General features: G+C 37.2%; 1 protein-coding gene across 1 annotated transcript in view; it reads left to right on the top strand.

Moving 5' to 3' along the window:
- The first annotated feature begins 1,178 nt into the window (after nucleotides 1–1,178).
- Nucleotides 1,179–13,014, top strand: part of LOC134672936 (uncharacterized) — a 23,204-nt gene continuing 11,368 nt past the window's right edge. The window contains exons 1-5 of the mRNA XM_063530924.1: nucleotides 1,179–1,270; nucleotides 2,808–3,049; nucleotides 3,487–4,077; nucleotides 4,915–5,014; nucleotides 5,893–5,997. Of these exons, the coding sequence (XP_063386994.1) occupies nucleotides 1,268–1,270; nucleotides 2,808–3,049; nucleotides 3,487–4,077; nucleotides 4,915–5,014; nucleotides 5,893–5,997 (1,041 nt within the window). The 5' untranslated portion in view covers nucleotides 1,179–1,267. The remainder of the gene's footprint in view (nucleotides 1,271–2,807; nucleotides 3,050–3,486; nucleotides 4,078–4,914; nucleotides 5,015–5,892; nucleotides 5,998–13,014) is intronic.

The following is a 13,014-nucleotide window of genomic DNA, read 5'->3' as shown; positions in this document are numbered from 1 at the left end:
TAAGGTTATACAAGTACTTATAGCTTGAATACCGTCCAACTTATAATAAAACACATAAGACCATTTTTGTTCTAAATTTAATGAGGATTAATTCTGTCCTTGACACTTTTTTGATATCTATTATAGTTTTCGTGAGAATGCCAAAAAACTACCAACGGGGACACATTTCAAGGTGGGGGGGGTCGAGCGTCAGGTGGAGGGGGGGGGGGGAGAGTGGTGAATTTTAAACAGTACACCTAGATGTATCACGTCACACAGGTTTGAAAACTATATTAATTTGTTTCATTTTCCCATACATTGATTACATAGAATGACTCAATTAGTTGTAGGTTTGAACCCGCAGTGGGCGTTACTTAGATTACTCCTGTGCGGAATGCCATTTGATATTTACTACTCAAAAATCACGTTTGTTGTATGGGAGCCCCACTTAAATCTTTATTTTATTCTGTTTTTAGTATTTCTTGTTACTTATTATAGCGGCAACAGAAATACATAATTTGTGAGAATTTCAACTGTCTAGCTATCACGGTTCCTGAGATACAGCCTGGTGACAGACGGACGGACGGATGGATGGACAGACGGACGGACAGCAGAGTCTTAGTAATAGGGTCCCGTTTTACCCTTTGGGTACGGAACCCTAAAAATGCTGGTCTCTTCGAAAACTGACTAAATTAAATTAAAGGATATGAAAACAATGCATTTTATTAATTTCAGACATCATGTTTAAAGTTAAACAGATAAAATGTTTATGCTTAGTTACCATTGAAATAACAACTGCTTAGCAACTGGTGGCACCCTGGCTGCTGACGTACGTGATTGGCAGTGCGTGTAGGTATTAATGACAGCAGCTTGAATTTGATTGCTTAGTTACCACTGACTTTTTAACCGTTATTGTCATTGTGATTAAATAAGGGTGTATGTGTTAAAGAAAAGCTCAGAAGTTAAGGTATTTGTGACGAACTGAAAGCCTACGTGAAAATGACATCTTAGATGTCCTTATTTTTGTGACGATTGAAGTGTATATGTTTTCTTGGACACCTTGCCCGCTCAGGTATATCTGCTGCTGACTGTACGTAAATGAGCAAAAGTTTAGCTCGTTTGCGAAATGCCTATTTTATGCATTGCCTGCAACAACGGAAACTTATAAAACGAAGCTGAAAAAGGATTCTTCAGAAGGGTTTGCATTTTCGCAACAGTGATTAGGAAGACATAAAACTGTAGTTATACAAAAAAACTAAAAACCTTTATACGATTAAAAGGCCCTAAAATGGTAAGATTTTCCACCTCGTATCTAGATAGATAAGTACTTATTTATAAGGGTCAAAACATTCGGGAAAACAACACGAATATGAATGATTTGGATACATTTACTGTGACTTTAAATAATCAATCAGCTTTTAAGAGCGTTTCTTTTATTTTTTGCCATTGTTATATATTGTGACCTTTTTTGCCACTTTTGTGTTATTTCTACTCAGAATCACGAGCTCTTTCGATCCTAATGGGATAAAAAATGTCGCAGAGCTTTTTTGCTATGTGTTACCATTTCCCCATATACTTTGTATGGCGGTAACAATAAGGAAAGTTTGAAAAATGTATGGAAATATTTAGTACACTTTTTTTCTTCTATAAGGATGAAAAGGGCTCGCGATCCTGACTAGAAATAGCACAAAAGTGGCAAAAAGGTCACAATATATAAAAATGGCAAAAAATAAAAGAAACGTAAAGTTCGTCAAGAAAATTATGCTTTGTAGTCAATTTATTTTTTACATCACCTATTCGAAAAAGGGCTTTTTCTTCCCCGCTAGGAGGGATCAAAGTGGTACTTTTCTTCCTTGCTAGGAGGGATCAAAGATCAATACTTTTCTGTTCTACGACACGATTTTTTCTTTCTTGCATACTATTTTTTTTGGACAAATAATATATATTTTGGAAAATAACAATTTCCTCATAGTTGATGTGAAAAGCAGTACGTGTCACACGGTATCAAAATTATTTCGTCTGAATAAATAAATAAATAAATAAATAAATAAATATTATAGGACATTTTTACACAAATTGACTAAGCCCCAGGGTAAGCTCAAGAAGGCTTGTGTTGTGGGTACTCAGACAACGATATATATAATATATAAATACTTAAATACATGGAAAACAACCATGACTCAGGAACAAATATCTGTATCATCATACAAATAAATGCCCTTACCAGGATTCGAACCCGGGACCATCGGCTTCAATAGGCAGGGTCACTACCCACTAGGCCAGACCGGTCGTCTGGGGCGTTAACACTTCAATCCCTCATTACGCTCAGGATTCAATTACGCTCTTGACGGAAATATATCATTTTGATCCCTTGTAACACAAATTACTGTCAGCTACCATTATATTGTCAATAGGAAAAACGCATAACCTTCACTCATACTGTAATAGTTTTCGACTCATTAAGGACATAGAAGCCTAGTAAACGGCAAGGATGAAGCTCCAATATTCGCAAGTTTAGGACAAAATTACTTTAGAGCTAAAATATGAGGGGATATTATACGTAATCCTTGAAATTTAATAGGCTCCAGTGGCCCAAACTTCTGAGAACAGAGGGGACTAATAAAAATTTGGACTTTAATATTTATTGGTAATAATTTGATACTAGATAAGTTGATGAAAATTCGAGGAAATCAGGCACATATCGTTACCTACATAAAGAAAAAAACAGGAAAGCATTTTTGCTTTACTCAATTATAATCGTTTTGAACTAAGTAGGTATATAATAAGTAGACAAGTAACCTGCTTTAAATTAATAATATTTTCCCTAGATTAAACAGATATTCAGCAATTTATTGTCTCGATACATACCAGTTTGGAATCAAGAGAACCCGGCATTAGCGAACACCGTGCTGCGCCTTATTCGGAACACTGGAATATGGCACTATCAAAGCTTTGGGCTCCACTGGGTCGCTAAATTCGCTATTATCTGCTTCATATCCACGAATTTAACGCAAGTCGTAAGTCTGGTAATACATAGAGATGACTCTACGCGAATGTTCGAGACCTTCAGGTATTTATTTTATACATAATATGAGTCGTTTCTGAGCTAAATGTCAGACTTTGTCGCTTGCATTAAGGACGCTTTGACAGGTTATTCGTATAAGAATATAAGCGACATATGTACGTGTTGGCTGGACTTCGACAGATTTGTCTTCTTTAGTAGCTGATCTCAGATATTAAATATTACTAAGTTTATTAAGATATAAAACTTATACTATTTTATTTGTAATAGCGATGGCGCGTCTTTGGAAAGGTTTCGTCAAGGCGTCAAGGCATCCAAAAGGTACCTTGACACCGATTTGAGTGGAAACCATTTCAGAGACGTTATTGTCCCTTCTGTTTTTGTCCCTTCGGCCGCGTGGTCATGTGACAAGCTGTGTTAGTTAAGTTTTTGTTGTTGAACATCTGAACTGTATTCTATTATTTATTGACTTTATTGTATTTCAGCGTCCTCTCCTTCTGCGGCATGGGCACTTTAAAACTTTTTAACTTATACACTAACAGAAAACGTTGGACTTCTATAATCTCACAAGTAAAATATTTAGAACACGAACAGTTGCACGGAAAACTTTTATCGAGCATTGATTCTGGCATCGAAGAGGATTATTCCCCGCAAATAATCGCAAAATACACGCATAGACACACGTTTATATCATCTATTCTTTTAAGACTGTACAGTATTACCGCAATTGTGTTCATGGCGACCCCATTTGTGGAATACGCGGTGACTACTGACGCTAGCTACTACCCCCACATTTTACCGGGCTGGGCGCCATTGGACAACGTTGGTTTTGCAGGATACTTTTTGTCTTTAATCTTCGAGATTGTAGCATCTATCTACTGCGTATTTGTCCATGTTGCGTTTGACTGTACTTCGGTCGGGATTATGATTTTTATATGCGGCCAGTTTTCCTTGCTCCGTCGGAAGACTGAGGACATTGCTGGTAGTGGCAAGGATTGCATGCCGAGTACGAAGAGAGATGCCCGAGCTCATCTCAGGATTATTGAGAGCCACGGCACGCATAGCGCGCTTTGCACGTAAGTATACCCTATTTGTAAAAACTAAATTTTCATGTCAATTTGATTATTATAGTCACATCCTTGACTGTAATCACCGAGTACCTACAGATCAAAGATACCGAAGTAGTGAATAACCCAATCCCCACGTATTTTCAACTATTTTCTCGGAAACGTTAGTACTTCCGTCTTCCTCAGTAGGTACTTAGCAGAGTTGGACCACATTAAGTTTTCATGCTAAGTGCTTAGTCAAGTATGAAGTGTAGAGGGATATGTATGCGTACTTACTTCCAAGTTTGTGCAAAGCTCAAACGTAGTGAAGTTAGAGTTTATTTAATTTACGCTACTGTTAAAAGAGCTTTGTATCTAATGGTATCTACGGTTATATTTTTTTAACCAACATTTTTAGGGAAGTACAAACTTAAACAATTTGTAGTTATGAAATTGTAATCATCTCTACAATAAACAATCAAGCACATGGAACATTAACCTTCAGGTCACCTTTATCTCTAAAATATAATTATGTGTAATAACGTTCCAGCGATATACATTTGTGCGATTAAACCTACGTCAAAGATTACGTAGATTACGTACCTAAATAATACTATATGTTAGATTACTTACATAGATTCGAGATTCGAATTTTCTTTATTCAAGTAGGCTTGCACTGAGCTCGGTCGAATTTCACCTTAACATACAAACGGAGTTTCGGCTGACATCCACCATTACACATCGCCCTCAACCACTTTACGAGTTTTCACCCGGGACGGAAATCTGTTCCTGGCCCGCTATCTACTAGGTCTGTTAATTTTTGAAAGTTTTACGTCATTTAACATGTTGTCGAATGTTTTATTTCAGTATTAGTAAGGAACTGGATACAGTGCTGCGGGGCATACTCGGGGTATACTTCTTGGTTGCCACCCTGACCGTGTGTTCAGTGGCCGTAAGACTCAGTTCCGTAAGTTTACCTACTCTTAAGTTTACACAACGATTTTCACATAATAAGTACCATTCATTTTTATTACACTAGATAGCCCGGGTGCACAGAGCGGGCGCAAGGCGCACGCACGCGGTCGCGGGTGCCAATTGGAGGTAAAATCCGTCGCACGCGTCCGCACCAGCCGGCCTAGCCAAGGTTACAATCGCTGTCGCTTCGACAACGAAAAGCTTCATGTCTCTCTATCACTCTTTCATATTAGTGCGACAGTGACAGTTGCGTTTCGATCGCTACGGAGTGTAAGTGACTGGCATCTTGGCTTCGCGGCCAGTTAGCGTTTCTCAATTATCTCATACTTTTTTTTCCGTTAACCCGCTCCGCGCAACTGCGCCAGCTAGCGGATGCCCTACGCCCCGTTCCGTGTTATTAATAAGTAGGTAGGTAAATATAGATACCTACACTTAAAGTTTAACCAAGCAGTCACGATTTGGATTCCACTATATTAATGTTGTTTCTACATTTTGATAGATATCTTGTTGGAAGAGACGCTTATACATAATTAATCTCTTTCTTCCAAATCAATCCATCAATTATCGTCAATCAAATTCTGAAGATTCAATAAAACTTTCAGATTCAAGAACTCAAACACCTGTTCAAGTGCCTGTCTAAGACTTAGATTCCTATCTCAAGACAGACATTTCTTGCCAGTGCGTTTACATTAGTATATTTTATTTAGTAGTACGAATCAACTAATTTAATATTGGTCTAATTCATTACAGTTGACTATACTGTCTCGTAAGAAGTCATTATATGTATGTAGTTATGTCGAGAACCGATACTGAATAGTCTTAATTCAACCATTAAAGTCTACGAGTAGAAAAACGATTTTTTATTGGCAGGAGATCCTCAGCTTCATGCAACTCGTGTCCCTCCTGCAGTACATGGCCGGCACCCTCACCCAGCTCTTCTTGTACTGCCGATACGGAGATGCCGTCTTTCACGAGGTCAGATGAAATTAAATTAAATGGACAGTCTTTATTTTCAGGCAACTAGGATAAAACCTTAACATTTAAGAGTCACTCGAGTAAGTAGAATTAGTTTTCCACAGAAAATTTCCACTCGCTCTATTTTCTTTAACAACTAAAACTATTTAGTACCATACATAATGGCGTATATGGCGGATTAATCAGGATTAATAACAGGTTAAGAATTTGATCTGGATTAGATAGGGATATGATGTCAGACTCTAAAGCTAAAAACACACACATTACGGGGTTGCATTACGCAACCCCGCAATGTCAGGGAACCGGCCGCGGAACCGCCGGAACTTGACACTTCGGCCAAAACTCCTCCTTGGTGAAGGTCGAGACATTCAGTCGGAAGATAAGCTGCAGCAGTGACGTCAACTATCACGTGTGACCATGCGTGTGGTGGGAACGTGACTACGAGTGCTTATGCACTACTTCTAGAAATTGTACAATGTTATGGTCACGCGAAGATGAGTCAATTGTGAAATTAATTTGTGCAGAATGAAGACAAATGAGGCGACCCTGACGCCGTGTTTGTTAGAAAGCTTGAAACACATGTGAAAGCAAGAAAAAATAGGCCAAGTGCGAGTCGGATTCGCGCATGAAGGGTTCCGTACCATTACGCAAAAAACGGCAAAAAATCATTAGTATTTGTTGTTGTAGCGGCAACAGAAATACATCATCTGTGAAAATTTCAACTGTCTATCACGGTTCATATATAAAGTTGTATCCAGAGGAGACAATTTTTCGCCAATCTGATGAAATTCTCCGATCGAAGGGCCGTGCGGACGCAAATACACACAAAAATGCCAATTTTAATAGCAGAATGCAAATTGGTGATTTAATTTGTGTACGTGTGGACGCTAAATGAGATTGACCAATTATTTTCCTGAACAAATCGACTGATTTCGTCAGTCCCGATACCCCTTTAAAGTCTGCGGACAGCGGAGTCTTAGTAATAGGGTCCCGTTGAACCCTTTGGGTACGGAACCCTAAAAAGGTTGAGAAAATAATGAGATGTTTTTTAGCCTCGGGCTGTAATAGGCTCTATGGGCCAATAGTTTCCTGAAATTAAATATTTTCATTTCATTTCATTTCTAATCTGCAGAGAGCGAAACTTTGGTGCCGATGACGTCATTATGACGTTAAGTCGCTTATAGGATGTTTTTTTAAAACAACATTGTAACACCTCAGTGATTCTTAATAATGATAATATATATATAAGTATATATAAAGAAGAGTCTCGACCAACACCTAGAGAGACTCTCGCTGGGTGGTTGGATCAAGGGTCAGATGCAGAAGGCGGTAATTTTGGACACGGCGCGTATAGTACGTCGGTTCCTCACTCTGAGGCCCTGACCACCGGCTGCTTGGACCCTGCCCCGCTGCCCGAGGCACCCTAGGTTAAGTTTTTTTATAAGGTGTTTATATGGATTTTTTATAGTTTTTATGTGCTTTTTAGGGTTCCGTACCCAAAGGGTAAAACGGGACCCTATTACTAAGACTTCGCTGTCCGTCCGTCCGTCCGTCCGTCCGTCTGTCACCAGGCTGTATCTCACGAACCATGATAGCTAGACAGTTGAAAGGGTCTAGCAGGCTAAGCGAACAAGAAGTGCCCCCAACGACGGATTTGGTCATTCTTTCAGGTGGTGTACTGGCAGGTCCTAAGAACTCTCTATGCTTAATATCAGTCCTCGATCTTCTTTTGTTTTCGAGTTATTCAGGATAATGTAAAATCATCAGTGTATCATTGAAAGTGTCATATTTTGTAAACCGTTCAAGTTAGATTAACCAAACAAAATTATATTTGACAACAATAAAATAGACTACAAAATGAATATGTTTCACCTGCATCATGTCCTTATACTTCATTATAAAAAAAAACATTTTATTTTTCTTCTCATTATTTTTTATACTATTCGCGGAGGTACACGTACAAAAAAAATATGCATGAGTACTGAGTAGCCACTAATACCCACTATATACACATATAAAGATATTTGCATAAATCTTCGTGCGTCATGTCAAAAAAAAACATTATCGAACAAGTATCTCGGAAACAAAAAAAACGGTCACCCATCCAAGTACTGACCACTCCCGACGAGTGGTCAGTACTTGGATGGGTGACCGTTTCTTTTTTTGCTTTTTTTTTGTTTCTTTTTTGCATTATGGTACGGAACCCTTCGTGCGCGAGTCCGACTCGCACTTGTCCGGTATTTTTATTTTACTTTTATATTCATGTTATAAACAACCTAACTTAAGATGAAAAATAAATAAAGAGAATATATTATACAATTGTTAATTTATTTTTTATTTATTTGCTCAAACGATTAAAATACGCCAACCTGGAACCAGCGTACGATTTTGTTCCGGTCGCGGTGGAAACTGCGGGGCCGTGGTGTTCGGAGGCCAAGAGGTTGATTAGAGACTTGGGGCGGCGTCTACGTGACAGAGGAGGCGATCCCCGTTCAGGCTCCTATCTAGTCCAACAGATATCGCTTGCCATCCAGCGCGGTAATGCCGCTAGCATCTTTGGCACTTTTGGGCTGGGTGGGGGTCGGAATGGGGCTGATAGTGTAAGTAGGATAGTATATTAGTAATATGTTTAGATTTTAAGTTAGGAAATTGTATGTAAATTATTTAAGTAGATTTTAAGATTGACTTTGATTTGTAGTATATTGAATAAAAATTATTAAAAGACAAAAAAAAATTATAAAAATGCTTGGTAATTTACACAAAAATAATGTAATTGCTTGCTTTTGCTGATAAATTTTGGTCACAGCAGGAGCGGTACATTTTTTAATTTTTTTTACAATCAGAAAAGGAAATTTCTGCAAGTACGGCTGCATAGACTCCATAGCGACTCCATAGCTCCATAGCTTCAAACAATAATATTTCGGTTATATTTTTATAATTAAAAAATAAGTATTTAAACAGAAATTGGTCGTAATTTCCAACAATCTTATTTTTAACATGACAAAGACAGTTAGTACGTATAAAAACTCTCATACAAGTTTCAATATCAGTAAACTAAAGAGTCTAATAAGATTTTATTTGATTAAGTACTTATCTATAATCTAGATAACAACACTCTGTATTTAGCTTGACGTCATACGTCTGTCATCGGCATTGCATCGGCACCAAAGTTTCGCTATCTGCTAATCTGTTAAACAAAAGCCTATTGGTATCTTTTATATATGCAGAGCTGTCTACGGTACGGTCATTTTTGAGCTCTAGTCAGACTTTTGTTTAGGTTCCATATTTACCAAAAACAAACATTATTTTTTTAATCGTTTACCTATCCATTTAATTTATACATTTCCGATATTTTCGATTTCGTTTGTGCATCCTGACACAGAATAAATAATAAAGTACTTATAACTGAAGACTCACTCTCTAACGAAACGCGTCTGTCACGATCAGCACAGATATGGCGACAGCGCCACGCGCGGCTATGGCAAAATCAAACCCCAAAATTGGGGTCGAACGGATGGACTTTTAGCTACCTGTAGCAAAGCGACGAAATCGCGGAGTGACCCACGCCTGATCCTGATCTGACCAGACTTTTTGTTAATTAACAATCACCGGCCTGACCTTTTCAATTACGCGATCAATGCTGACAGCTGATAAGACGAGGGTTTCGCGAACTTTCCACCCGCGTGCTGAAATCGAATCCTTTTCTCACTGTCTCGTTAATTAAGGATGATCGATTCAATGATATGTTAACCATAGATATGGCATACCTTACCAAATAAAATGCTTGCAACGCATTTCCGAAGTCACGGCAGCACACACTCACAATATGTTTAATTGTTTACATACACGAAACATACGCAAAAGGCGTAAAAAAGGCATAATTAAAATAATACCGACCTAAGTAAAAAAAGAGTTTGTCAAATTAGGGCGCGACAGAGCATTCTCTACAATCGTCACAAGTTAAGTGCATTTGTACCTATTTTGGAGCGCGTATCTATCTATAGTAAAATTTAATTTCAATAAATATCAAATATAGTTGTAACATCATTGTACGTCGATTCGAGCGAATTTATAATGCCCACAACACGTGTAACCAAAGAGTAATATAATAATATAGGACACGTGTAACCATTGTTTTACATCTCGTATCGAAAGATGATGCCTATGACAGTTAATTTTTAGGTATATGGAGCAGCTCTCACGTAAAATGTTTGTTGGAAGTTTATTAGCTTTAATTTATTTAGATATGTAACATTTTGAGTAGGTAATACAAAATACGGTAGGTAAGTATAAACATATTTGTTCAATTGTTTTTTAAATAAATGAAGCCCAACCAAAAGAGACTTGAAGAAACGGTCATGAGGACCATCATTTATCGCGAGAGGTAAAATGTCTCCTGACGAATGTAATGCTAATTAGACTTAACCTCCTAGTCCCAGCGTTCTAATCTATTTTAAAATTTATACATATTATTGTGTAACTGAGGGTTCCAATTTCAAAAACAAAACAGTTGCTTCTGGGTCTCAGGAGGTTAAAACACCTTTGTAAAATAATTTAATGCAATAAATAATAATAATAAACTAAACGTGGGCTATTCTTATACACATTGCGTAAGCCCACAGCAAGCGGGTTAGTTGTGGATATTCAGACAACGATATATGTCATACATATATAAATAGCAAAATACCTACACAGAAAACATGGGAAACACCCATGACCCAGGAACAAATTTTAATACTTATCAGCTTATCACACTAATAAATGCCCTTACCGGGTGTAACGGTCAAGAATGACTCTCCCTAACTCAACCCCCTCCTAACCCATATATCTAAAGCAACCCTCAAAACAAACCTACTTTACCTAAGAATATAATTTGTCTCTGTCTTGCATTTAAAACTTTTGGCCATAAAAGTGATGTGATCGTCTAGGAAATGGTAGGACCTCGTAGCTGTACGTAATAACCCCTGGTTCTTTTACAAAGAGAAGAGTTACAAACCTGTAAACTAACCTAGCTAAATGAAGAGCACAGTAATAATTTGATATTAACCCATAGGAATCAAACAGTAGCATAATAAGAAAGGTTACTAATAAAAGTAGGTAAATGAGAAATGCAATGTACTAAAGAATATATTTTAATAAAGGTAAGATAACAAACACAATGATAATTTATTTTAGAATTAAAGTATTGTAAATATTGTAATACTGCTTGCAATTGATAATGAGCTTTCTGGATACTAGTGAGTAGCAATGAGAAGTTCTGCCTCGCTGAAGTACTCACAGTCCATCTATATTCAGTGGAGTGAATAGTAGAATATATAAATAAATAAAAATATTTTTTTTGGTAAAAATCCCCTACTCCTATTGGACTCCGGATAACATTGAGGAGCATTTTTCCTGGGATAAGCCCTTTAAATCACTACTTAAGGGAAACTTTATATTTACAACCTAACAACATCTGATTGCTATTCTAGATGCCACCTCAATGCTTGATGGGGTTTGGAGTCATCCTAAACCAATCCCTGTGGGTGATCCCGTCGATTGGGCTTCCTTCCCCTACCTCCCTATTCCTAGGAGTTTAAGACTCAGCGAAAGGCTAGATACGTTTCACAAACCCTAAGTGGTATCTGAGGAAAAGAAACGTAAAGTATTCCATCAGCCACTCTACCTACTTCTTTTCACACTAAGCTAAGAATACTGAACCCATAGTCCCATCCCATAAGCTGTAAACTATATTTGATGGCAAGTCCATAGATAATTTAACCTTTAAATATGATATAATAAATGTGATAGGCCTTGGCCTAATTTATAATCATGACCTTAGTCAGGAATACAATTCATTAGGTTCAAGTTGCGTGAATCGACTGCGTTCCAAGTATACAGTACGACTCCTAACTTTACGTTGCGATCAGTTAGTGCAAATCAACCATAAAAATGTTCACCTGAACAATTTGTTTATCAGCAATATTGTAATAATATAGATCGTATCTACTTCATGCCATCATTAGGAATCTGATACTCCTAAATGTCAATAAGTCTTTAGGAATGTTGATAGTAATATTTCTTTTATGTAAATAATTTCAATAGGTAGTGTATCAATCTTTATTAAATCGAGAACAGATAAATAATATAAGTTGTAATTATTTCCACCTTTGAGCCATAATTACCAATATCGCACTACTAATTCAATAAAATCATTTTAACTTCATAAAAATAATGGCGCGTAATTTAGTCTCTCCTGCATTAAGTATTTATTTACTTTCACTAAAATATCAATCAGATAACGATTTGAACAGAGCAATAAACTCAAAATCGTAAATATTCATATTTAAGAAAAACATCGTGACTTTAATTCATCTACTTTAAATATCAGTCACTTAACACAAAATATATCATTCTTCAGATAACACTATTCTTCAGTATAAGTACTACTACGTACTAGTACTAGTACTACGGACAGACCGGATCATACAAAGAGTCCAAAATGCATGTGCGCGTTATTGTTTTAGAATTCCCCCGCGAGCGCATGTGACTCCTTATTTAAATTCATCAGGCATTCTCAAAATGGCTTACAGAAGAGAACTCCATCTTTCTTCCTTATTGTTCGGTGTAGTAAAGTTTGCAAAACCGGAGTATCTCTTTGAAAAGTTCACCTGGCGCTCAAACACCTCAATGAAATATGGCCTTAGATCGGTCAGCAGCAAATTAGTAGCTTCACATCACTGCACCACCGCTTTTCGAGGTAGTTTTAAATACACAGCAACTAAGTGTTGGAATAATATTCCTCCACCACTACAGACATTAAATGGTCTTCATAGTTTCAAAACCCGACTTAAGCAACACCTTCTTCAGATTCAAAACGAACTTCCTCTTGGCGGTAGAGCAATACCCTCTTACCTACCTTCTTATCTCTGATAATAGCCCAGCCAAACATTACATGCTGTAAAATTTGATTTCAATAAATATCAAATTACATTAAGCTATATTGTTAACAAATACTTATGCACTTCACACTCAATA

This window comes from Cydia fagiglandana, chromosome 1, assembly GCF_963556715.1.
Source record: "Cydia fagiglandana chromosome 1, ilCydFagi1.1, whole genome shotgun sequence".
Taxonomy (NCBI): Eukaryota; Metazoa; Arthropoda; class Insecta; order Lepidoptera; family Tortricidae; genus Cydia; species Cydia fagiglandana.
The sequence above is the reverse complement of the archived record's forward strand: the minus strand, read 5'-3'. Positions and strand labels throughout refer to the sequence as shown.